The sequence below is a fragment of the Lepus europaeus genome, chromosome 17, assembly GCF_033115175.1.
Source record: "Lepus europaeus isolate LE1 chromosome 17, mLepTim1.pri, whole genome shotgun sequence".
NCBI classification, from domain to species: domain Eukaryota; kingdom Metazoa; phylum Chordata; class Mammalia; order Lagomorpha; family Leporidae; genus Lepus; species Lepus europaeus.
Window position 1 is genome coordinate 15,889,648 of NC_084843.1, and position 26,270 is coordinate 15,915,917.

Genomic DNA, 26,270 nt, shown 5'->3' on the forward strand with positions numbered 1-26,270 from the left:
TGGTGCCGCAAGGCGGAGAATTAGCCTATTGAGCCGTAGTGCCGGCTGGATGTGAGCTTTTAACAAACACCCTAGGTGATTCTTTGCCACTGCTCCATGAACGTCTCTTTGAATGACAGGGCTGTTACCTGGTGTAAATGTTCTCGGCTTTAGTCCAGGCCTTCACAGTATCTCCTCTTGTCTGTTCTAGTTGTCATTCTTCTAATTTTCCTGCTTTCTGTCTCAGCTTCAGTGACGCTTTCATGTTGCCGCTGGTTATCTCACTGAAGCGTGTAGTAAGAGGTCTGATTTGTGAGTCCATCTTTGACTTCCCATGGTCTCTAGAGTGAAATCTAAACTGATCAGTATGACAGGAGGATTTTTTTCCTTTAGGGATCAGTCTCCACCTCTTTTTGTTTTTGTGACTGTTTCCTGCCCGATCCAACTAAACACCAAATTAAACCCTGTAAAATGACCTGATATCCATAAAATATGTCGTGCTGCTTCATGATTTTAAGTATTTGCACGTTGTATTCACTCTACCTTGAGTTCCTTTCTTTGACTCACTCCTTGAATTCTCATGAATCATTTTTTTTAAGATTTTATTTTTTTATTTACTTTATTTATTTGAAAGAGTTACAGAGAGAGGTAGAGACAGAGAGTTCTTCCATCTGCTGGTTCACTCCCCAGATGGCCGCAACAGCCAGAGCTGCGCCAATCCAAAGCCAGGAGCTTCCTCCGGGTCTCCCACATGGGTACAGGGGCCCAAGGATGGCCCAAGCCATCCTCTACTGCCTTCCCAGGCCATACCAGTGAGCTGGATTGGAAGAGGAGCAGGTGAGACTAGAACGGGCGCCCATGTGGGATGCTGGCATTTCAGGCCTGGACTTTAACCCACTGCGCCACAGCGCTGGCCCCCATGAATCCTTTTTAACTTTTAACATCTGGCTCAAGTTTAGCACCATTTATCCTTCCTGTCAGTTCCTCCCAGGGAATGTATTTTTGTGTTTTCAAAGGACTTTTCAAAGCGCATAGATCATATTATATTACAGTGTCTGTTTATGTCTTTCTCACTAGGTGGTAAGCTCTTCCAGAGCTGTGATTTGTTCTTTGTGTTCTCAAACCTAATGTGTTACCTGAACATCAAGTTACCATGAAGCCATGTTTCTTTTGAAATTGATATTGAACCATTAATTGACTTTTTCTCAGTCCAGTTTTTTATCTATCTAAAATCTAACTAGTTTTATTAGCCAGTTTGAGTATAATTTTCTCATTCCTTGTCCACAAGCACATTTTCAAGCCCTCAGGAGTCCGTGACATCATTAATCCAGTGTGGGGCTATTTAAGTGGAAACAAAGCCCAAATGATTAAAAAATATGTCTATGTGTAGCATTCTGAATGTCGACTAAATGTACTTAACAACAGTACTAGAACTTTGTGCAATATTATTGTCACTTTAGAACAGCACAGGAGTTCTTGCTATATCCTCTGTATTTTTTTATACTTCTTTCTTTTCCTTTCTTATTTAAAGTCAGAGAGAGGGAGAGAGAGAGAGAGAGATGGAAAGACATCTTTCAACCACTGGTACATTCCCCAGATACTCACATTAGCCTGGCCTGGGACAATCCAAACTCATTCTGGGTCTCCCACATGGGTGGCAGGGACCCAAGTACTGGAGCCATAATCTGCTGCCCCCCAGTGTGCCCATTAGCTGGAAGCTGTATCTGAAGTAGCTTAGCAGAACTCAAACCAGGCACTCTGGTATGGAAAGGAGGTGTCCAAAGTGGCAACTTACCCGATGTGCCGCATGCCCGCCCCATCACTCTATTCTGATAGTTACTCTCTTCAATTCTGTTGGATTATCAGTTGATATTTTATCACTAGATACTTGAAAATCCCTGAAGTCTGGGGTTCCCTCTTTTATAAAGTGTATTTTGTGTTCTGTTACACTTGCAAATTATAAATTTATTTAACCATTTGAATATGGCTTTTGAGCACATCCCCCAAAGGTTAAAGCTTGGTTCTTGGTAGGATGTTGAGAGGTGGTGAAACTAAGAGGCAGGGTGTTGTGGAAGGGAAATAGGTCAAGTGGAGCCATCTTTGGAAGGGATTAATATTGGTCTGGAGGAGTGAGTGCTTGTGACAGGGCTTTGTTATGAAGGGAGGCCACTCCACCTGCCTGGTCCTGTTGGTGGCCATTTCCCTTTCCACTATGTTTTGAGAGAGACAGGGACCTTTGCCACACTGCCAGTATCAGGCTATTTGGACCCTCCAGCCACTAGAATTGTGAACCAAGTAAATTTCTTTCTTTCTTTCTTTTTTTTTTTTTTAAGATTTATTTATTTATTTGAAAGGCAGAGTTACAGAAAGGCAGAGGCAGAGAGAGAAAGGTCTTCCATCCACTGGTTCACTCCCCAGATTGCCTCAACAACCAGAGCTGTGCTGAAGCCAGGAGCCAGGAGCTTCTTCTGAGTCTCCCATGTGGATGCAGGGCCCAAGCACTTGGGCCATCTTCCACTGCTTTCCCAGGCCATAGCAGAGAGCTGGATTGGAAGTGGAGCAGCTGGGACTTGAAACTGGCGCCCACATAGGATGCCAGCACTGCAGGCGGCAGCTTTACCTACTACGCCACAGGGCCAACCCCAAATTTCTTTATAAGTAAATATTAGATATTTCGTTACGATAGACTACTAACACAGGCTGTCTGTAGAAATTTTTTCATTGTGTGAAATTTCAGAATATGGAATACCAGCTTATACTAACAGAAAATTTTGAATAAGCATGTGAACTTCACAATTCAATTAAGGAGTAAGTAAGTATAAAATACTTTACAAAGCTTTTCATAATAGAAAATCAAATGTTCATTAATTAGGATGTGGATACTTTGGGGGTGGGAATTAAGGTTTTAGATTTTAGAAATTGCCACACAATCAAGCTCTTGGCAGAAAACAAATGATACACTTACTAGTGATTCTAGAGGAATTTAATAAAAGGACCCTTCATAGTGATGTGGGTGAGCTTTCAAGATCCCAAAAAGGGAAGATGCACGATCTTAGGGCTGCTGGAGGAGCTTCATCACCCTTCAGCCTAAAGGAACAAGGAGAGGGAGCAGGCACAGAGATGGGGAACATCAAGCCCGCAGGCCATGTAAGGCCCATGAAATCAGCTGGTCTGGTCCAGCCAAGGCAACCACAGACAGGACTCGAAAGTCAGTCATTTCTGTAGCAGACTAATTTTTAAGTTGATACTTTTGTATGGTCCATGAATGATGTCATAAATCTCCAAATAGGGGCTGGCACTGTGGTATAGTGGTTGTGGCACTAGCATCCCATGTGGGCGCCAGTTTCAAGTCCCAGCTGCTCCACTTCCAATCAGGCTCTCTGCTATGGCCTGGGAAAGCAGTGGAAGATGGCCCAAGTGCTTGGGCCCCTGCACCCACATGGGAGACTCAGAAGAAGCTCCTGGCTCCTGGCTTCAGCACAGCTCTGGTTGTTGAGGCCATCTGGGGAGTGAACCAACGCATGGAAGATTTCTCTGTTTCTCCCTCTTTTTCTGTAACTCTGCCTCTCAAATAAATAAATTTTAAAAATATCCAAATAGCCCTTAGCAGAACAGAGGGTCCCCACTCATAAAGTAAGGAGTGTGCCCCAGAATCGTCTAACAGAGGGCATTGGTGCGAGCAGTCAGCCACATCTCTCTCTGCCTACATTCCTGAGTTTCTACCTTGTGCCTTCTGTTAGCTGAACCCAATTGCAAGTTTGAGTGCAAAGGGATTTGTTGTTACGGTCCATGGTGATCTGAGATACGGCACATGATGGGACAGAAAAAGATGGGAAGTCAGATCTGGAGGAGTAAATGGAAAATAGCAAACATATTAGCTGAAGTTAAATGAATAGGAAAAGAATAAGAGTAAATGCTAGTGATGTATCATTTTTCTATAATTTTGAGTATTTTCTTTCACTTAAAAATTTCATGGCACAAATCCTGGGAGTGTTGTGCAACGATCAAAAAATGCATTCATAATATTTTAGAAAAAATTTTTTTTGTATTTTCGTTTGAGAAATAATTTGTATAAATGCTGGGTGATATTTTTTTCAAAGGCCAACAAGAAATGTGAAGAGGCACGCCAAGAAAAAGAAGCAATGGTAATGAAGTATGTAAGAGGTGAGAAGGAATCTTTAGACCTTCGAAAGGAAAAAGAGATACTTGAAAGAAAACTTAGAGATGCAAATAAGGAATTTGAGAAGAACACTAACAAAATTAAACAGCTTTCTCAGGAGAAAGGCCGGTTGCACCAGCTGTATGAAACAAAGGTATAACTCATGCCTTATTTGATATTTGTTCTCTTTGCTTTTCCTGTATAATTAAATACTCATAATGTAGCACTGTTAAAACGCTCGAGCAAGAAATTGTTATAGTTTTGTCTTTTAAGAGCATTAGTGTTTACCTGCCTGCCAGATTAAAGGTTTGCTGGGGAAAAGATGAGTAATGGGCCCATGTTTATTGGATTATTTTTCCTTAATATATCTCTTTAAAAACTCTGTATAATAGAATAATCAGAGTCTCAAATGAAGATTATATTTTGGTGAAGTATGCACATAGTAGTTTCAATTGTGATTAGCTTTAGAGCCAGACTGTTATTTGATCAAAATCTTAATGTAGAACTTACCAAAGAACAGTGTGTATTTCTTGCAGAAAACCATGTCCTCTTTTGATTTTGGCTATGGAGATTGAATTGCTGACCTACCTGTTCAGAACTGTTGCTCTGTACCTAGCAGCTGCATGACAAGATTGTATTTCCAGTTGTCATTTCTTGGTGGTGAATGCTATTTTTTCAGTTATTATTTCAGGAGGATTATCTTTGTTCTCAGAACTTTGGGTAAAACTAATTTAGTTCATCTTAATGCCACACAGTTAAAGAATCATAAAAGCGTGCTTACGTGCACAGCACATTCAGGTGGTTAAAATACGAATGTTAATCATCCTTCCTGTCTGCTCGTTGGATTTAGGTTTTACTGCTCTCTTATCATTTGAACTTTAAATCCGTTTTACGGCCTATGGGCCTTAGTGTACCAGCCCTTGAATTACAGTATTATTGTGGTGATTACTTTGAAGGAGTATAAAATATACAGAAATAATTAGTTGATTGGTTAAGCAAAAAATCTGACCTGGTGATACCATTTTAGGAAGGGGAAATGACTAGACTCATCAGAGAAGTAGACAAATTAAAGGAAGAAATCAACTCTCACATCATTAAAGTGAAGTGGGCACAAAACAAATTAAAAGCTGAAATGGATTCTCACAAGGTAAGTACTGCAGTGCTTGGGATCAATAATTAGACGTATTAAGAGCAAGTGCATTTGACGGTTAATGAGGAATGGAGCTTACTTTAGCAACATTTCCAGAATTGCTTGGACTTGAATATTTAGTGACTCCTCAAAAGAGATTTCCTTGTATGATTTCTATATAAAAGACAGCATTGAATTTTTTCATTCATTATTTATAACACCTGAGTTTGCTGCTGCCTTTAGGCATTTTTTGGAATATAGAATTAAACATCATCAATGGAAGGAGGAGAATATATAAGTTATAAAAATTGAAATAGACCTTGGGAATGCTAAAAAGTATCTGGTGCTAAGAATATTATTATCAAGTATTTATCTCCATCACTAGAACATCAGCTTTATGAGGGTAAAGATTTTGTCTGCTTTCTTGCACAACTATTTCCTGAGAGCAAAGGAGAATGCCTGGTACATGGTAGGTGCTCAGTGAATACTGAGTGTAGGAATAAATGAAGCCAGTTGGCACCTTAACATTTAATGTGATTCTCAGTTTTCCTTTATTCAGACATTCCTTTTATTTAATAAATATTTCTTTGGGATATAGGAGTCCCTCAGTTGCTATTTTTGAGTACCTACTATGTGCCAAGCTGTTTTAGTTATTGATAATATGATAGTTGAGGGGGAAAAAAAAAGTAAATTTCATCTTTTTCTCTTCTCACGGAGTTGTATAGTTTAAAAAAATCAGTATTTGAAAAAGTATCTAAGTTATTGCTTATATTTTGAAAGTGATACTGGTTTCAGTGCAAGTCAATTACTATTAAAGATTAGCAACTGAAAGTATATAACTAGTAATGGTAGATTCATTTTTTTAAAGATTTATTTCTATTTATTTGAAAGACAGAGCTACAGAGAGCAGAGGCAGAGAGAGCGAGGTCTTCTATCCATTGGTTCACTCCCTAGATGGCCGCAATGGCTGCAGCTGCGCCTGTCCAAAGCCAGGAGCCTGGGAGCTTCTTCTGGGCCTCCTACATGAGTACAGGGGCCCAAGGACTTGGACCATCTTCCACTGCTTTCCCAGGCCATAGCAGAGAGCTGGATCGGAAGTGGAGCAACCAGAACTTGAACTGGTGCCCATATGGGATGCCGGCACTGTATGGCTTTACCCGCTATGGCATAGCGCCGGCCCCGACAGATTCATTTTTAAAAAGTGTAAGAAAGTGTGCAAAGCATGGATAAAATGGTTCAAGAGATCAGAGGAAGGCACTCCATGTGAGGAACAGCAAGAAGGAAGGGTGGGAGATGAGTAGTGTTCGAGGAGACCAACCTACCTAGAGCAGAAGGCTTGTATTAGTTATTCCTCCATTAATTCAACAAGTCTTTTTTTTTTTTTTTTAAAGATTTATTTATTTAAGAGGCAGAGTTACAGATGGAGGGAGGGAGAGACAGAGAAGAGAGGTCTCCCATTCCATCTGCTGGTTTACTCCCCAAATGGCTACCACTGAACCAATCTAGAGCCAGGAGCCAGGAGCCTCCGCCAGGTCTCCCACACAGGTGCAGGGGCCCAAGCACTTGAGCCATCTTCCACTGCTTTCCCAGGCCCTTAGCAGAGAGCTGGATCTGAAGAAGAGCAGCTGGGACTTAAACCAGCAACTGTATGGAATGCTGGCACTGCAGGCAGAGGCTAAATCTACTAGTCACAGCACTGGCCCCAATTCAACAAGTCTTAATCAAATGATTAATACATGACAAGTGTAGAGCTAGTTGTTGCTGAGAAACTGTGTGTTTAACTGGGGAGTCAGATAACTTACAGAATAGCATGTAAGTGTGGTATAGCAGTTCTTAGAATTTGGGGTGTCTATAGATTAAAACTGCAAAGTTAAGGAGGCAGCATCTGTTCCCTTCTGAAGGGAAGCTAGTAGGAGCTCCCTGAACTCTGCTCCCTGAACTCTGCTCTGAAATCCACATGCTAGCCCAAACCAGAGCACTGCATTGGTTCTCTGAAGAAGAATTATGGAAAAAGAATTGAAGGACAAGGGTTCTGTCTTGGAAAATCACCCAGTGGTAGAAAGACAGTCAAAGAACAATAAAGAAGGAGGATGGATGAGGAGAAAACTGGCTCAGAGGAAGGATATTCAGGGAGTTGGGCGTGGTTAGGACTGAAGCAGGTAGCTGGAGAGTAGGAACGAGCAAAAGTAATTGGGTTTGATGAAAGTAGTGCCTCAAAGTCTTCAGAATTGCCCATTTAGGAGAGAAGAACAGAAACAGCAGCATCAGTCTATGAAAAGTTAGTTTTTATTATACACCACAGCCATAAATCAAAGGATTGTCTTTTATGTGGGTGCTCAAAGAACTGTTTTATGCTTTTTGTCAGGTTTGTAACTTCTAGTAATTTATTGAAAGCTCTTATAAATTTAACTTTATTTAGTGATTAGTTAAGTATGTAGACCATTTTCATTTTTTTGTAGACATAAAATAATGTTGCTAGAATATAGGACTCCTCAGTGGCAGTCCTAGGGCAAAAACTTAACATTCTTCACATCACTGTGGCCAACTTTATGTCTTGTCTTTTTCTCCATACAGGAAACCAAAGATAAACTCAAAGAAACAACAACAAAGTTAACACAAGCAAAGGAGGAAGCAGATCAGATACGACAGAACTGTCAGGATATGATAAAAACGTATCAGGTATTAAATTTTCAAACAATACCATTGTTTCATTAAATTTGTATATCTGCAATATTTGAAATAGAGGATGAAGGCTATTTCCTATATTAAAATAGCTACAACCTAAATGGCTCTAACTAGAAAAGTTTGCAAAAAAACAAAAACAAAAAACCTAGAAAAATACCAGACAGTTGCAGGGAAATGTATAATTTTAAAAACTATTCTGTAGGTATTACATTATATATCTTAAGTGTACTATTCTTATTCATGGAGAATTGATAAAATACCATCTTAAATTTTATTTTTGCATTTGTATATTTACTTATTTATGTTTATTTGAAAGTCAGTGACAGAGAGAGACAGATTCCATCTACAGATTTTTTTCCCCCGAATGGTTGCAACATCTGGGCTCTAGCTGTCACCTGCTGTCTCCCAGGATGCAGTAGAGGGGAGCCGGAAGTGGAAGTAGAGCCAGGACTCAAGCCCAGGCACTGCAATGTAGGATGCAGGCATTCCAGGCAGCATCTTAACTACTGTGCCAAACACCCAGCCCCCAGTCTTTTTAATTTTCATACGTAAGCTCTATATTTCACATTAGTGAATTTAATTGCAAAGCTTTCTTTACCTTTCTCAGTGTAAAACTTTAGAAATTGTCGTGTTTTTCGTTTCTTTTTCATTAGGAATCAGAAGAAATCAAATCAAATGAGCTTGATGCAAAACTTAGAGTCACAAAAGGAGAACTTGAAAAACAAATGCAAGAAAAATCTGACCAGCTAGAGGTAAGTAGTTTTGCTCTTTGTATTTATTACACAAATATCCTAGATAGTGTAATAAAGAGAAATAATGAGTATTTATTACCATCTGATTTTAAGGCAAGTTTAGTGGATTGTGACATGTGGTTTGTTTTGAACTTTTTTAAAGATGCATCATGCCAAAATAAAGGAACTAGAAGATTTGAAGAGGACATTTAAGGAGGGTATGGATGAGCTACGAACACTGAGAACAAAGGTAGTTAAATCTTTAGTTGTGACTCCAGAGGAGGGGTAAATGCCTTTAATTTTGTGTTCATTCTGATGTTTAAAGTAATGGGGAAGGATATTTATGTACAAAAATTTCCAAAATACAAGAACTCAGAGGAGTAGAGTAGCAGTTCTCTAGAAGCATAATCAGTTGTTTTTGTTGAAGTGAAAATGTCTTCCTTGCTGGGCCCTGGGCCAAAAGTTCCTATTTCGTGCACATTTGCTATCTATAATTCATCCTTGGGCCTCTTACCTGAAGACAGTCTTTACAGCAAATCAGTTGGAAGAATAATTGGACCTTAGCGCTATAAGTGTCAGAAAATAATAGGAAGACTTTCTTTGTGTTTCTTCTGGATGTATGTAATAGTCTTATCAGGTGAGGAACGTCTGGCCCCTGGGCTTAAAAAATCGTTTGGTCTGGCCCTGCCAAAGTGACCACAGGTGACACTTGAAATTCAACAAATCTGTAGCAGGCTAGTTTTTAAGCTGATAATTTTGAATGGCTCATGAATGATGTTATAAATATCCAGATGGCCTTTGGCAGAAAAAAGGTTCCCCACCCCTGTCTTGGATGGATAGTTTTAATTTCTAACAAGCTAGTAAATTCTTTTCTGTTCTTATAGTCTTTATTATAAGAATAGCATCCCTTTTAATATGAATATGATATATTATCACTGCGTGTCACTCATTTATTTAGAAATAGGTTTTAAAATCAGTACCTTGAATTTAGGGTCCCTTAGTAATTTTCAGTCTTTCATAGACTTTCCTGTTCTCCATGTCATTTCCTTAGGGTAGGCTGGCAAGATAGCAGCCTTTTTTTTTAAATGAGGAACTAGAGATTGAATAAAAATATGTGACATGCTAAAACTTGCAAAACTAAATCATAAGAAATCTAAGACTAAACTCCAGTGATGTTAACTTCCCCTTATTTTTCTTTATATTAACTAATAATGCCATAAAATTCAGCTTAGGTTATTAATATATAGCCACTATATGACAAAGTTTGTAAGGAATAAGAAAATACTGTTTATGATTTAACTCTGTTGTGATCATTTGTTAGGTAAAATGTCTAGAAGATGAACGATTTAGAACAGAAGATGAATTATCAAAATACAAGGAAATTATTAATCGACAAAAAGCAGAAATTCAGAATTTATTGGACAAAGTGAAAGTTGCAGATCAGATACAGGAACAACTTCAAAGGTATAAAATGAACAACCTCTGTTAATGAACCAAATTCTTTTATAATTTTGCTACTTAAAATTTTTAAAATTTCTCTTTATTTGAATTTCCATCGTAACTTCTAGAAATCAAGGTTTAAATTTCCTAAACGTTGACAGTAGAAACTTACAAGACAGAATGATTTAGTTTCTTTGTCCATTCTGTTCTTTCAGATTCTGTGCTTTTCAGATTTCTTATGCACAGGACTTAATTTTTTTTAAAATAGGTAAATCTAAGACCTTTGCATGAATGTAGCTTGGAGATCAAGAGTTGATGATATCCTTTGGCTTCTCATGAAACCATTGAACTGAATATTCGGCAGAGCGTGAATTTGGGTTGAATTCAAATACGGTGTCTTCTTTTCCACACCCCACCAATAGCTAAGTTTCTGAGTGTAGCTAAGAAATCCTCACCATCCTCCAGCTTGATGCTGCTGTAAATGGCTAGTCACTAACCTCTGCCAGCAATATCAGTGTACCTGTAATGTTGCCATGTGTGCCTAGAGCTGCTGCCTCCATCTTCTTTGCATCTGTCTCAAACCTTTCAGCCTCTTCACACCCCCAGCCTTCCCCTTCTATCACTGTTTGCTGTTGGCACGTGATGACTTCTTTACGGAAAAAACGGAAGCTGTCAGTCCTTTAAACTGCCTACATCTGGAGCCATTCTTTCCTTTGCTTCTATTATCGGAGGAATGTCCCTACTCCTCTCTGATTCTTCAGTCTTTACACTGCTGCTATGTTTCCCCAGCTCTTTGGCCTTCTCAGGGCCTTTTTTTTTTAGATTTATTTTTATTTATTTGAAAGAGTTACAGAGAGAGAGAGGTCTTCCATCTCCTGGTTCACTCCCCAGATGGCCGCAATGGCCGGAGCTGTGCCGATCCGAAGCCAGGAGCCAGGAGCTTCTTCTGGATCTCCCACGTGGGTACAGGGGCCCAAGGCCTTGGGCCATCTTCTGCTGTTCCAGGCCATAGCAGAGAGCTGGATCAGAAGTGGAGCAGTTGGGATTAGAACCAGTGCCCATACAGGACGCCAGCACTTCAGGCCAGGGCTTTAACCTGCTGCGCCACAGTGCCGGCCCCTCAGGGCCTTTCTTGATATTCCTTTTTCACCCTTTGACCTCTCTTTTACTTTTTCTTTTTATCTTTAAATAGAGTTACCTTATAAAAGATTTTTATTTATTTATTTGAAAGTTAGAGTTACAGAGAGAGGGAGAGAAAGAGATCTTCCATCCACTGGTTCACACTCTTGATGGCTGCAATGTCTGGTGCTGTGCCAGGCCAAAGCCAGGAGCTTCTCCTGAGTCTCCCACATGGAAGGCAGAGACCCAGATACTTGGGCCATCTTCTGTCGCTTTTCCCAGGCCATTAGCAGGGAAGCTAATGGGAAATGGAGCAGCCCAGACACAAACTGGCACCTATATGGGATGCCAACATCTCAGACAACACCTTTACCCACTACATCATAACATCAGCCCCTAAATATAGTTGTAGTTTTAAAAACTCAAAACTCCTATGACCTTCCCTAAGCAGATTATTTTTCTCCTTCCCTTTCTAGCCAGACTTTTGACAGATTCATCTGTATCATTCTTCTTTTTCCACTTCCTGTGTTCTGTTCCTCTGTACTTCATTCTTGCTGCTAACCCACATTCCACTGAAAACTGCCAATGCTTCCTGAAACGTGGTAGACACGTCTTGGGCAAGAGCCAGCCTTCCTTGACCTTTTGGTGTCCTTGAGCACCACTGGTCTTTCTTGATGTGACTTGTTCCTTTGACGTGGCGTTGAGGTGTTCCTCCCACCTTGCTGGCCACTCTTCCTCTGTCTGTCTCCTTAGTGGGCTGCTGCCGTCAGAAAGCTGCCTTCTGTTCTAGTCGCATTACAGCCCTCGGTGAGCCCAGTGCTTCCTGTAGCATGCTGCAGGACCTTTGAGTCATCATCTTCAGCTGTTTTTTTACTGAGCCTTAAGCACACAAGTATATCAAAGACACCTCAGACCTCAGCATGTCCAGAGTGGATTCCTCTCTTACAAATATTTCTCACGTTTGTAAGTGATGAGTGTAATATCCATATATGACTGTCTAAAGCAAGAACTTGAGGACCATGCTGGGCTCTGCCCTCCTTTCCGTTATGCATTGAACCAGTTACAAAGTATTAGTGATGCTATTTATTATCTAAATAGATGTCAGAGTCTATTTACTTTTTACATGCTGAATTCTACTGCCACAGTCCAGCCATTATCGGCTCTCATCTGGAAGACTGCCACAGCTTATAAACTGGTTTTTCTTCTTGGTTTCTCCCTAATCCATTTGCTACACTACAGTTGTCATACTCTTTTTTGAAAAGGAAATGTCAGAACTTTTCAGTGATTTCCCATTGCCTCAAAGATTGCCTGGTGATTTCAAATTGCTTGAGCACTAAGATTAACAACCTGTCCCTTGCTTTTTAAATGCCTTCCTCTTCGTCACTCTTGCATTTCACCTGTAGCTAATTAACAGATGCCCATGGGTTATCTCCTGTATGTCAAACCCTGTGCCAGGTGCTCAGGATCTGGAACAGTCCATATCCACATCCATACTGAACATCTGTGGTCACTCACCAGAAGTCCTCCTCTTAGCCTCTTCCCAGCTTTACCACACGCCAGTTTCTCTCTGGGGAGCATCCTTTATCTTCTGCTTTTCCTGTAGGTCAGGCAGGGATCAACAAATGATGGCCCGTGAGCCAAATCCAGCCTGTTGCCTCTTTTTGTAAATTGTTTTTTTTTTTTTTTTTTTTCTAAGCAGCCACACTCATTCTTTTCTGTTTCACATACTGAAACTGCTTTACAATGGCAGGGAGGAACTGTCACGGTAGAAACCCAGTGGCCCAGAAACCTGAGTTGTTTACTATCCTACTTTCAGTGTTGGTTTGAGCCTCACTTAGACTAGTTTAAGCAACCTGCTCTGTGTTTTCATCATAAATGTTTTATCACATTTGTGAAGTTTCCGTCCTTGTTGATCTTGCTCTCTTTTATTCCTTGCTGTTAGTTCCTGGTGTATGTTGGGCATTCATAACGATTTGGATGAATGAATAAAATAAATATTTGGATGAATGAATAAATAAAATAAAATGAATGAACACCTTTATAAAGGATTTCCTTAGATGAAAATTCCCAAACCATTAATGTATTGTAATTTTTTTTCTTAAATATAAACTTTGTTTTTTAGAGGTAACCAAGAAATTGAAAATTTGAAGGAAGAAGTGGAAAGTCTTAATTCTGTGGTTAATGACCTGCAAAAAGACATCGAAGGCAGTAGGAAGAGAGAATCTGAGCTACTGCTGTTTACAGAAAGGCTCACCAGTAAGAATGCACAGCTTCAGTCTGAGTCCAGCGCCTTGCAGTCGCAATTTGATAAGCTTTCCTGTAGCGAGAATCAGTTACAGAGCCAATGTGAGCAAATGAAACAGACCAACAGCACTCTGGTGAGTATCAGTGTGCACTTAGCTCGTAACACAGCATACTAAAAGTGCAAGTTAAACTTTCCTTGCAACATAAAAAGGTAGTGACGTTTGGTTTAAACTCTTTCCTATTGGCACTTACTTTTTGGTAATTGCAAATGCTATAAGACATGACAGTTTTTCCTTTTAAATGATGTTATTTTTAATAAAATTTCTCCTTGAAGTAATTATTTTGCTTTTAAAAATAAGAAAACCAGGACCAGCATTGTAGTATAGCAAGGTTAAGCTGCTGCCTGCTGATGCACCTGGGAAAGCAGCAGAGGATGACCCAAGTGCTTGGGCCCCTGCTCAGACGCAGATGGAGTTTCAGGCTCCCTGGTTTATCCTGGCCCAGTCCTGGCCATTGTGGCCATTTGGGGAGTGAACCAGCAGATGAAGATCTTTGTCTGTCTCTGTAACTCTGCCTTTCAGAAAAGCAAATGAGACTTTTAAAAGAAGAAGAAAACTATGTTTTGTAACTACGATCATTATGTTTTTAAAAGATACTTTAAGTTTTTATTTAGTTTAAAAATGGTTTAGTAGTTTGAAGTTAGAGAAGTCTTCCAATTTCTCACAAAAACAATTTGAGGGGCTGGTGCTGTGGAGTAGTAAGCCTCTGCCTGTGGTGCCAGCATCCCATATGGGCACCAGTTCATGTCCTGGCTGCTCCACTTCCAATCAGCTCTCTGCTATGGCCTGGGAAAGCAGTGGAAGATGGCCCAAGCCTGGGCCCCTGCACCCGCGTGGGAGACCCAGAAGAAGCTTTTGGCTTCTGGCTTCTGGCTTTGGATCAGCCCAGCTCTGCTTGTTGTGCCCATTTGGGGAGTGAAGTAGTGGATGGAAGATCTTTCTCTCTGTCTCTTCTTTCTGTCTGTAACTCTGCCTCTCAAATAAATAAATAAAATCTTAAACAAACAAACAAAAAATAACAATTTGAGTCTTCAGCCCAAAAGTTCAAGGACCTGTGTCACGTATTTTGTGTGGGCAGAGTGTCATAGTTGCTCCTGTATCCCCTCGCCTTGCCATGAAAGGATTTGGAGGAGCTCAGTCAATACCACCCAATAGAGTGAAGACAGTAGGACCTTTGGTCTCAAAGCCCGTGCAGTCTGAAGGTTTAAACTGAAAACAGTATTAAGTTTGGTGCTTTTTATTTTATTACTGTTCAGGAAAGTCGATTGTTAAAGGAGGAAGAACTGCATAAAGAAGAGGTGCAGACTCTGCGAGCTGAACTCACTGGTAGGCAGGCAGAAGTTACAGCGTTGAGTACCCAGGTGGAAGAGCTGAAGGATGACTTAGTAACTCAGAGACGTAAGCATGCCTCCAGTGTCAAGGACCTAACCAAACAACTTCAGCAAGGTAAAAGGTGCTTTCCACACTTAGACCTGGAATCTGTTTGCTCTCTGAATCATTAAAAATTTTTATAGAGAAAATATATTTCATTTTGGGTTCTAACACATTGATAAGAGCTTTATGTTTCTTTTTAATGTATTAATGTTCATAGACCACATTGCTAAATTTACAGTTCCATGAATAGTCTGTCTTCTATACTAAATGGTATTTATTCACAAAACACAAAATGTGAGAATTGAGAAAGTTCCTTAGAACAGCAGGTTGTAAACTTCTTTACACTTGATCTTAGCCAAAAGGCTGAGAGCAAGGTGTAAACTTCTTTGATAACATGCTACTATCAGTAAAAGCTATTTAACAGTTCATTCTCCAATTTATATATGTTTATTTATAAATAACCTTATGTAAAAAACATGAAAAATAGAAATATAAAATATATTTTTTAATTAAACATATAAATAAATGTTCTCATATTTTCACCATACACATGCTTGTAAATTGATTTGTATAGCATCTAGGGTACTTGGATCCTACCTTACTGACCTTTAACTTCAAATTCCCTGAGACCTAACCCCATATCTGGGGTCACAGACCCAAAAGAATTATAAATTACCTGGGTACAACAATTGACAAGTAGAACTGGAACCCAGATTTCTTTCATGAAAAAATTCATACAATTATAGTGGATCTATTCTGTGTGCTCGGGATACAAGGATGAGTAAGACATATTTCAACCTCCTAGTCTGCTATCCCCAATCCTTCGTGTGAAAATAAGGAAAAATATAATACAAGACTTATGCATTTACTTAATATGAATATAACCGAGTATTTGCTATAAAAATTCAGTTTGTTTTTATAGATGTAATTGAAGGGAAATTTCTGGTCCTGGAAGCATATTTTAAATCTTTCAAGACTCCAAAAGTTTAGTTCAGTAGTTCAGTGTAACATAGTGATGCCAGTATTAATTATCATAATGTTGTTTTTATGTTTTGCATTTGACCTGAACATTTCTAAATGTCATTTTACATGAATGGCACTTGTAGTCTTCTGTCTAAAAAAGAATGTATCGAAGCACTTCTGATATCCCTGCCATTTTTGCCTAAATGATTTTATCAATTAAAATCAGAGATGAGATGGAGCAAATGGTATTTCTAATTGTCCAAGTAATACATTTCTTTTTTCCTATAGCACGAAGAAAATTAGAACAGATTGAGACTGGAAACTATGATAAAGAAGTCAGCAGCATGGGGAGTCGTTCTAGTTCATCAGGTAAAAAACCCAATAGCGGGCGGTGCTGTGGCTCACTTGGTTAAGCCTCTGCCTGTGGCACCGGCATCCCATATGGGCTCCAGGTTCTAGTCCCAGTTGCTCCTCTTCCAGTCCAGCTCTCTTGCTATGGCCCCGGAAGGCAGTGGAGGATGGCCCAAGTGCTTGGGCCCCTGCACCCGCATGGGAGACCAGGAGGAAGCTCCTGGCTTCGGATCGGCGTAGCTCCAGCTGTAGCAGCCATTTAGGGGGTGAACCAACGGAAGGAAGATCTTTCTCTCTCTCTCTCACTGACTAACTCTAGATATCAAGTAAAAATTAAAAAAAAAAAAAACCTGATGGCTTCAGTTGTTACTTAGTCATTAATGACAAAGATAACACTTTTTTGTTTTAAAAAGTGTTGATATGTTTTGTTTCATTTTGAAGTATTAAAACAGATGCCAGTTGAGAAGCCTGCCTCCCCTGTATCAGAGTCCCTGGGTGCCTGGGTTTCATGCCTCTCTGCAGTTCCTGACTGCAGCCTTCTGCTGCTGCAGACCCTGGGGGCAGAGGTGATGGCTTAAGTAATTGAGTCCCAGCCACTCATGTGGGAGACCTGGATTGAGTTCCTGATACCCAGTTTCGGCCTACTCAAGTCCCAGACATCGTGGGCATTCAGGAAGTAAACCAGTAGATGGGAGCTCTCTTACTCTGTCTCTTCTCCTCTCAAAATTTAAACACGTTTTTAAAGAACACTGTCATTTTAAAAAATATAATAGAACATGGATTGGAAATTATGCATGTGTTTAGATTTCAGGTTTGCCATTTATTAATTATACAGTCTTAGATACATTACTGTCTTAATAAAATGAATTTTAAAATATTTATCTTTGGGCCGGCGCTGTGGCTCAATGGGCTAATCCTCCGCCTTGCAGCGCTGGCACTCTGGGTTCTAGTCCCGGTTGCTCCTCTTCCAGGCCAGCTCTCTGCTGTGGCCCAGGAGTGTAGTGAAGGATGGCCCAAGTGCTTGGGCCCTGCACCTGCATGGGAGACCAGGAGGAAGCACCTGGCTCCTGCCTTCGGATCAGCGCCGTGCGCCGGCTGTGGCAGCCATTGGAGGGTGAACCAGCGGCAAAGGAAGACCTTTCTCTTTGTCTCTTTCTCTCACTGTCCACTCTGCCTGTCCAAAAATTTAAAAAAAAAAAAAAATGTATAACCAAGGCACAGAGAGGAAAATAACATGGGAGAGAAGGATTTCAACCTAGAGGTTGGCTCTAGAGCACAGCACATATGCACACACTTTAATTCTGTCTTCTCTTTCTCTTCTGCTCTTTTTCCCTCTTTTTTTTTTTTTTTGTCCTATTCTCTTATAGTGTAATTTGGGTCTCATCTTGGACTTTTTTTCTTGAGATCTTTGTTTCTCCACTACTACTTCTTCATCCTCTTCCCCAGAGATATAGTAGACGCTTTTGGTACTCCCATCATCAGTGTATTCAGAAACAGAAACTCAGACACATGTGATCTGTGACGTGCCTGTGTCCGTCTCTCTTAGAGTGAATATTTGAACACCATATTGGAATAAGTAGATGAGCAGTGACTCTAGACTAATTGCAGTATCTAAATTTGATTTTTGTTTTGTCTCCAGGGTCCCTTAATGCTCGAAGCAGTGCAGAAGATCGATCTCCAGAAAATACTGGGTCATCGGTCGCTGTGGATAACTTCCCAGAAGTCGACAAGGCCATGTTGATCGAGAGGATAGTTAGGCTGCAGAAAGCACATGCCCGGAAAAATGAAAAGATAGAATTCATGGAGGACCACATCAAACAGCTGGTGGAAGAAATTAGGAAAAAGACAAAGTATGTATTATTATGCTAATATAAACTGTCCAAAATACCATCATGGTAAAATTACTGTTTTCAAAATAAATCCTATCAGGAACCTGTCTTTCAAGACAAGAATTCTTAATTATAGCCATTCAGTGCCCCGTCTTCTACGGTTCCTAGTTATGTTTTGGGTTTGGGGAATAAAGATGAAAGATGACACAGATCTTTCCTTAAGGTATTACAGAGTTCAATAGATGGTAAATCTTTTAAGAAACTAAAATACCTGAATTTTAAAGGTAGTGTTTTGCTTACTTCATTTTAGCTTCATGACTCTGGTGCTGAGAAGTTCATGGGATTGTGGATTTTTTCTTATTGGGTAGGACATAGTGGTCTAAGGTATTGGAGACCTGGTAGTGCAAGGCCTGGTACCTGTGGCTTAGAAACATCTCACTGATTGTTTACTACTACTCAGAGAGGGATTTCTCTGACTCTGCAGGACAGTTAACTGGGACTCAGATCAGATCACTCCTCATCTAGGGCTACTCCTCACCCTACAGCTCTGACTGACTCGAGACCCTGTGCTGTGCCCAAATTCTTCTCACAAATACCTTTATTCATTTAAGTAAGAATCACCCCATGGCTTTAAAATTTTTATTTTGAAATAATTTAGATGTACGGTAAAGTTTCTTTCAAGAGAGTAAAATACAGAGGGTTTTAAATTTAAAAGGAAAATATCAAGTCAGAACTATAAAATAATTGTTCAGATATGAACATTTTGATTAGAGTAATAAGGAACAAAATAGAAAAGCAGTTTTTATATATCTTTAAGTACCATGACAGAACAAAAATGGAGTAGTTTCAATTTTTACTTACTTTCATTTTATTTGAAGGGGTGGGGGTGGGGAAGGTGGGGAGAGAGTGAGCTTCCATTTACTGATCACTCCCCAAATGACAGCAACAACCAGGGCTAGGCCAGGCTGAATCCAGGAGCCAGGCTCTCCACTCAGGTCTCCCACAAAGGTGGCAGGCAGGAAGCCAAGCACTTCAGCATCAACTGTCTCCAGAATACGATTAGCAGGATTGGAAGGGGAAGAGCTGGGACTCTGATAATGGGATGAGGCTGTCCCAAGCAGCGACTTAAGCTCCTGAGTCAAATGCCCAAAAACGGGGATAGCTTAAGAAATAAACTTAATAAGCAAAATTCCTTTCTTATATACTTAATTACTAACCTAATAGTTTATTTTTTACTAATCATCTTTATGCTTATAGTTAGTTTGATCTTACAATTCTAAATGTTGTTAATTCTGCATGTACACAACTAGTAGTGTTGTTTTGTTTTGCAGAATAATTCAGAGTTACATTTTACGGGAAGAATCGGGAACACTTTCTTCAGAGGCATCTGATTTTAACAAAGTCCATTTAAGTAGACGGGGTGGCATCATGGCATCTTTATATACATCCCATCCAGCTGATACTGGATTAACGCTGGAACTTTCTTTGGAGATCAACCGAAAATTACAGGCTGTTTTGGAGGATACATTACTGAAAAATATTACTTTAAAGGTATTTGTATTTCTCATTCCCTAACCAACCAGTAAACAGTCTGCTCTGGCACTTAAGTGATTATTTCTTTTTTAAATTAATTTTTATTTGTTTGAAAGCCAGAGAGACATACTGAGACAGAGACAGCCAGAGATCCTCCATCTGCTGATTTGCTTGCCAAGTGCCCATAACAGGCAGAGCCAGCCTGAACACAGGAGCTCAGAACTCCAATCTGACTCTCCCATGTGGATTGCAGGGACCCTAGTCTTTGAGCTATATGATCTGTTACCTCCCATGGTGTGCATTAGCAGGAAGCCGGAACTGAGAGCAAAGCTGGGAGTTGAACCCAGGCACTCAGATACGGGATGTTGGCTGCCACTTTATCAGTCACCCACCCCAAAAGTGAAGAAAGATGAAGAAATAGCAAAAAGATATCAGTCTAGATATTGGACAGACACCTAGATGGATTGTTTACTTTGCAGTGGATGGCTTTTGACATGTAATTATACTTAATTGCAAAACAAAATTTTTTAAAAAAATTTTATTAGTTTTTTTTTTTATTAGGAAGAGTTAGAGAGAGACGCAGAGAGAAAGGTCTTCCTTCCATTGGTTCACCCTCCAAATGGCTGCTATGGCCATCGTGCTGCACGAATCCGAAGCCAGGAGCCAGGTGCTTCTCCTGGGCTCCTATGCGGGTGCAGGGCCCAAGCACTTGGGCCATCCTTCACTGCATTCCCAGGTCACAGCAGAGAGCTGGACTGGAAGAGGAGCAACCAGAACAGTATCCGGCGCCCCAACCTGGACTAGAACCCTGGGTGCCGGCGCCGCAGGCGGAGGATTAACCAAGTGAGCCATGGCCCTGGCCCCTGTTATTTTCTTTCATTTTAATTTGAAAGAAAGAAAGAGAGTCCTTCCATCTGCTGGTTAACGCACCAAATGCCTGCAGCAGCCAGGACTAGACCAGGCCAAAGCTAGGAACTCAGTTTCAGTCTCCCATGTGGGTAGTAGGGACCCAATTACCTGAGCCATCACTTGCCTTCCTCCCAGGATTCTCATTAGCAAGAAACTAGATCAGAAGTGGAGGAGCTGGACATCGAACCCAGGCACTTCAGTGTGAGGCGTGGGTGTTCCAAGTGGCACCATAACTGCTATGCCAAATGCCTGCCCCTGAAACATTTTTTTTAAGATTGTGGCATTTCTAACTTTTTTGCTGCTTTATTTTTTGCAGCTTTTGTCTGATGCAGCAATTCTGTTTTTGTTGTGCTTGAACCCTGATAGTACTGGATTTTTTTTTTTTTTTGAAATTTATTTATTTATTTATTTGAAAAAGAAAGGTCTATCTACTGGGTTACTCCCCAGATGTCTGTAACAGTCGGGCTGGACCAGGGACTCTACTCTGACCTCCCACATGGGTGGCACAGACCCAGGAACTTGGGGCCATCATCTGTTGCCCTCCTAAGTGCACTAACAGGAAGCTCGATCAGATGTGGAGCAGCTGGGACTACAACCAGCTGTGTGATACAAGGTGCTGGTGTGGAAATGGTGGCTGTTAACTCACTGTGCTGCAGTGCCAGCTCTAGCAATGGATTTTTAAAAATTATTTAAATTAAATTAAAATTATTTAAATTATTGTTAATAATCATTTTGGGTACTCAAAATTGCTATGGCTTCTGTAGAACAGTATCACTTTGAAGTAGGAGTACTTTACAGAATATACCTGTGTGCCTGGCTTGCTTCACGTAGCATTTAGGACTAATCACTGCTTCATTTTCAAAATATTTTTAGGCAAGAATAATTTAAACTGAATCTTTTTTATTATACTTAGTAGTTTCTATTTTCTCTTCCCTTTCCCCCTCAATTATTGAAGGAAAACCTCCAGACACTTGGAACTGAAATAGAACGCCTTATTAAGCACCAGCATGAACTAGAACAGAAGACAAAGAAAATTTAACACAAAACTCTTGCTCAATAAGCAGACAGAAGCCACACAGGAGCAGGTGCCATTGACCAGTATTGTTGGAAACTTCTTCCTGCTTTATGTGTCAGCCCGTGACAAGTCTGTTTTGCTTCATCTGTATAAAAAGTGTCCCTTTACAGTCTGGATGCATTGCTCTGTGTCCTGTGTGAGCGCAGGCTTTCTGGAAATCTGGGTGGTGCAGAACAGCGGCCTGGCCTTGGATCCACACAGCTTAGTCTGCTGGTTGTCAGAGTGCTGAACATTACCTCAAGGGCTTTGAAAAACCCCTTCTCCATGTTTCTTCCCTTTAAAATCCATAATGTCAAAAGTGATTCAACTTACAAAACAAGCCTGAAAAGACAGATAGCAGTCAGCGGCAGTGGACTGTTTGACCAGCACCGAGAACCCTGAAGATGAGGCGGAGTTTCATGTTCTGACCCTCCATGGTAGCGCTGGGTTGTGTTTGAAGGATGTGTATGACTCCTTGGGTCTTCTCATTTTTACTTTGATGAAGACCAAATCAAATAGGAAAGCTAGCCATTGGTAACCGGCAGTGGTCAGGCGTTGTATGTCCGTGTCAGGTTTCCTTATCTGCCATGGCTACATTTTATCAGATTTGAATTGTTTAATAGTTGAATTTTAAAAGTGTTTATTAAGATTTTAAATAACATGTTCATTTAGAAAATTCCCGTACGGTTCAGTTATATTTTAAATTGTGAAATGAATCCAATCATTAGAAAAGCGAATGATTCTTTGAAACATCATAAAAAGATAAATATAAGGTTTAAAGACATTATGAAGAACCAGTTCCCCAGGAGAAACCAGCATATGGCACTGTTAACCATTTCACGTGGGCACCATTCTTCATTGAGGATATAATTAACAGAGGGGAGTTAGCATACCATTCCTCCAAATAAAACGTTTCTAATTCTTTATTTGGCACCAAAGGAATTTTAGAGCCAAATTTTGGTACCTTTTGGATTTTTACAATATTTATTTAGATGGACATTTACATGTTGCCGGAGTATCAGTGTCTCTGTCATTGAAGTTTTTCTCACCTCCTGTCGTTTCTCACCTATTTTAATTTCTGAGTTTAATTTTTCAGTTTGCGTTATGTTCAGATCCATTTTGTAATAGGATACTTTGGCTTATGTGTAAATGTTACAGGAAGCTTCACTTTTGTTCTGAATTTTTACGTTCTTTTTTTTTTCTTTGAAGGAAGTACGCTTTGGTGTGATATAATAAAAGCCTTTAAAGATTTGTATAGGCTCCAGAAGTTGGGCTCATGGTGGCAATGTCCTTTTAATGTGTTTTAACATTTTTTTTACCAACTTGACATTGTTTAAAAAGGTTATTTATTAAGGATTAGATGAATCAATGTAGTCTCTTATTTTTTCTGTTTATTGAGTCATGTCCATAAATATCTTTCACTTCAAAATGAAAGTATATTCACACATTCAAAGATGTTTTATTTTTAAAATAGCTGTTAAAAGTATTAGTCTCAGTATAATGTGTTGCTATTTTTAACCAGTAGTAATTTATCAAAATTTAAAAAGTGGGTAAGTGCAATAAAAATCTGAATTATTTTCCCATTTGTCTCTAGACATTGCTGACACTCCACAGGACTACTCAGAGTAGGCAACATCATTAAAAGTGATACTGATTCATAATTTTTTTGTTTCTCCAAGGCACAAAATGAATAATGGAGACCAAATAGGGATCAGATCCCCAGTGTCCTATGCCTATGCACTTTAATACACACACACGTGCGCACACACATTACAGACAGAGATGAAACATTCCAGTGTTATTATTTGTGCCACCATCTTCTTGGAGAAGTTTAATAATTAAACGGTTTTGGAAGGCAATTATTAAAAAGCATATGTGACTGTTTTGCTGTCCTTCCCCTCCATAATGAAGGAAGGGCTTTCTTTTCTTCTTCAGTGTCTACTGTATCGTTTTGTATATGGAGCAGGACTGAGCAAAGTGAGCCTGTGTCCAACGCACTGATTTCTGTGCTGATGCACAAACAGCTCCCGCTGTAAGGATTTAGCCGGCCTTTGACTTGTTACTGTGTTGAACAGAGGAATGGGATGTCTGGAAGGGGACGTGGTCTGGATAAACCTGAAGTCCGGGGGAAATTGCTTCATCTGTTCATTTATACACATCAAAGGCTAGTCTGGTTAGTGACCCTTCGCTGTCTTTGAACAAGAAATGACTGTGTGTGTGTGTGGGTGGGTGGGTGTGCTTCACTAGGTTTTAGTTTGAAATTGGATGCTGGCTGTGAATCCCTTTTCCCCATATCACTTAAGATTTGTAGCCTGTTAAGTTTTAAAGATCGATAAATGGTGAGTTTGGAAGGAAGACTTAAGTTTGAACTGTGATCAGGGTTTTTTGGTGATTTTTTTCTTTTTCTACAGTGTTACCTCTATGTTCCATCACCATTTAAAAAGCAGGTTAGCTTGAAATGAAATGTTCAGGCTATCCACATGCTGTTTTCCCATTTACTACACACATTAAAATCCTCCCACTGCCAGGCACCACACAGGGCATTGTTACTGCATTGGGGAGTGGACCAGACAGGGCAGTCAGTTCCCTTTCTCATGGGGTTTATGGTGTAAAAGTAGGGCTAGGCCTTTGGTTCTTTTAGCTCACAGCCAGCCCCTTAAAACTGGGCTGAGAAGAGGGTGACTTTGTTTGGGCAAGTAGGTGGCCAGAAATCTGACTCTGGCATGAATTTTTGGAAGCTGAATCCATGTTAAGCTGAGAACACACTGCTGTTTTCTTGGTAGTTGTGCGCATTTCCTAACTTGTCACAACTTGATGTTTCATTTTGATTTAAGAAAAAAGACAACAATCCAAAGACCATCAGGTGACAGATTTTTACGATTTTGTAAATTACTAAGGCCTCCTCAGTGCTCAAAGGACAAACCTAATCATGCTGCCGTGTGTGTTTCTGGACTTTGTTTTGCAGTGTGTTGATTTTTTTCCTAATGATTTTTACATGCAAATGTAGATGGAGATTTACCAGTAGAAGGGGAAAAAAACCACTGGAAACCATGAACGTTGTAAATGTTATATATGCTACCCTGGTAAGGATATCTCACAAATCATGTCATTCATGCCTTACGAATGTTGACTCTAGTAGCCTATTCTACTGTAACTTTTTTTTTAAGAAAAAGAAAAACAGAATAATTCTTTTTTGACACTAAGATTGTTAGTTTTTAACTAGCGCCAGTTGGTGGCACTGGAAACCTGAAAATTTTCAGTGCTGAACAAGAAAATAATAGAAAAACAATCCAAACATGAAGTTTTCAGGAAAATAAATGAAAAATATTAATTGCAGATTTAAAATGTATTTTTCTTCTGGAATGAAATTCTTTTTAAAAATGCATATGCTGTCCATTTTGACTGTGATGATGAAACTTGTTTATCTTCCAGAGTACACACATATGTGTCTCTATATATATGTGCATTGTATAGATAATCTTTAATTTGATTACACTGTTCATTTTGTAAATATGTTTCTGTATGAAATGAAGCTTTTCAAGAGGATTTATGTATATATTACACTTATTAAATAGATAATGCCTGTTTACCAAGTTGCATTTTTATGTTGTCTTTAATTACTTATTTACATGTACCACTTGCTAAGCAGACTGATTCTCCAGACTGTTGGCAAGGCTAATTGAATTTTTTTAAAGATTTGTTTATTTTATTTGAAAGGCAGAGTTAACAGAGAAGGGGAGAGACAGGACAGAAAGAGAGAGAGATCCGTCTTCTGTCTGCTGGTTCACTCCCCAAATGGCTGCACTGGCCAGAGCTGGTCCAGACCGAGGCCAGTTGGCAGGAGGTTCTTCAGGGACTCCCATGTGGTTGCAGGAGCCTGGGCACTAGGGCCATCCTCCTTTGCTTTCCCAGGCACGTTAGGAGGGAGCTGGATCAGAGACAGAGCAGCTGGAACTCGAACAGGTGCCCATATAGGGCGCGGGCACCACAGGCAGCAGCTTTGCCTGCTGTGTCCCAGCACTGTCCCCTAGGTTAATTGATTTTCTTGAAATAAGATTGAGAATTTTTGCTTTCTGTATTTGTCTTGATTCTACCAATTTTATTAAAATCATGATTAGAAATCAGTGAACCATAGTAAGCAGATTTAGATGAATAAGTTATATTTTTAAACTTTTGCTAAAATTATTGATAGCAAAACTTGGCCCTTTGGGAAGGACTCTGGGCCAACAGGTGTGTGAAAATCCCTCATTGAACTTGATGAGCCAATGATGTATTACTCAGGTTTTCCACACAACCAGGGAACTAACTGGCTCATGTTGTCTGACTTGAATAATAACCAATTACACGGGAAAATGGCAGGCATTGCCTCAAGTTCATGTGTTTGGCCGATGTTTGACCTAACGTGATGTGATTTCCCATTTCCCTTAATAGTTCTGGTATATGGTGGCTGTGTCAGTCCTTAATGAGTTCTTTATTGGAAACAATCCCCTGAAATCAGGATCCATGGAATAAACATAGAGCAAGTGTTGAGAAAACTTCTGATACCCTTACTAGTCTTGCTGTCAGCTGTGGGTTTGTTTGGAGTAGAAAAAAATATATGGGGGAAGATTATTTAAAAAAAGTGGGAAGAGGAGTTGGTCATGGCTCTCAATTTAGGTCCATATAGCAGGAGCATAGCAGTTGGAACTGGAAGAGACTTAGCAGTGTCTTTC

At 39.9% G+C, this 26,270-nt stretch overlaps 1 protein-coding gene across 1 annotated transcript in view; it reads left to right on the forward strand.

Annotated features, from left to right (window-relative positions):
• The window catches only part of CCDC186 (coiled-coil domain containing 186), a 50,321-nt gene extending 25,175 nt beyond the window's left edge, over positions 1 to 25,146 (forward strand). The window contains exons 5-16 of the mRNA XM_062214209.1: positions 4,080 to 4,292; positions 5,166 to 5,285; positions 7,842 to 7,946; positions 8,606 to 8,704; positions 8,847 to 8,933; positions 10,005 to 10,147; positions 13,365 to 13,620; positions 14,802 to 14,991; positions 16,171 to 16,251; positions 17,873 to 18,083; positions 19,394 to 19,613; positions 21,460 to 25,146. Coding sequence (XP_062070193.1) covers positions 4,080 to 4,292; positions 5,166 to 5,285; positions 7,842 to 7,946; positions 8,606 to 8,704; positions 8,847 to 8,933; positions 10,005 to 10,147; positions 13,365 to 13,620; positions 14,802 to 14,991; positions 16,171 to 16,251; positions 17,873 to 18,083; positions 19,394 to 19,613; positions 21,460 to 21,543 — 1,809 coding nt within the window. The 3' untranslated portion in view covers positions 21,544 to 25,146. The remainder of the gene's footprint in view (positions 1 to 4,079; positions 4,293 to 5,165; positions 5,286 to 7,841; positions 7,947 to 8,605; positions 8,705 to 8,846; positions 8,934 to 10,004; positions 10,148 to 13,364; positions 13,621 to 14,801; positions 14,992 to 16,170; positions 16,252 to 17,872; positions 18,084 to 19,393; positions 19,614 to 21,459) is intronic.
• The last annotated feature ends 1,124 nt before the right edge of the window (positions 25,147 to 26,270 follow it).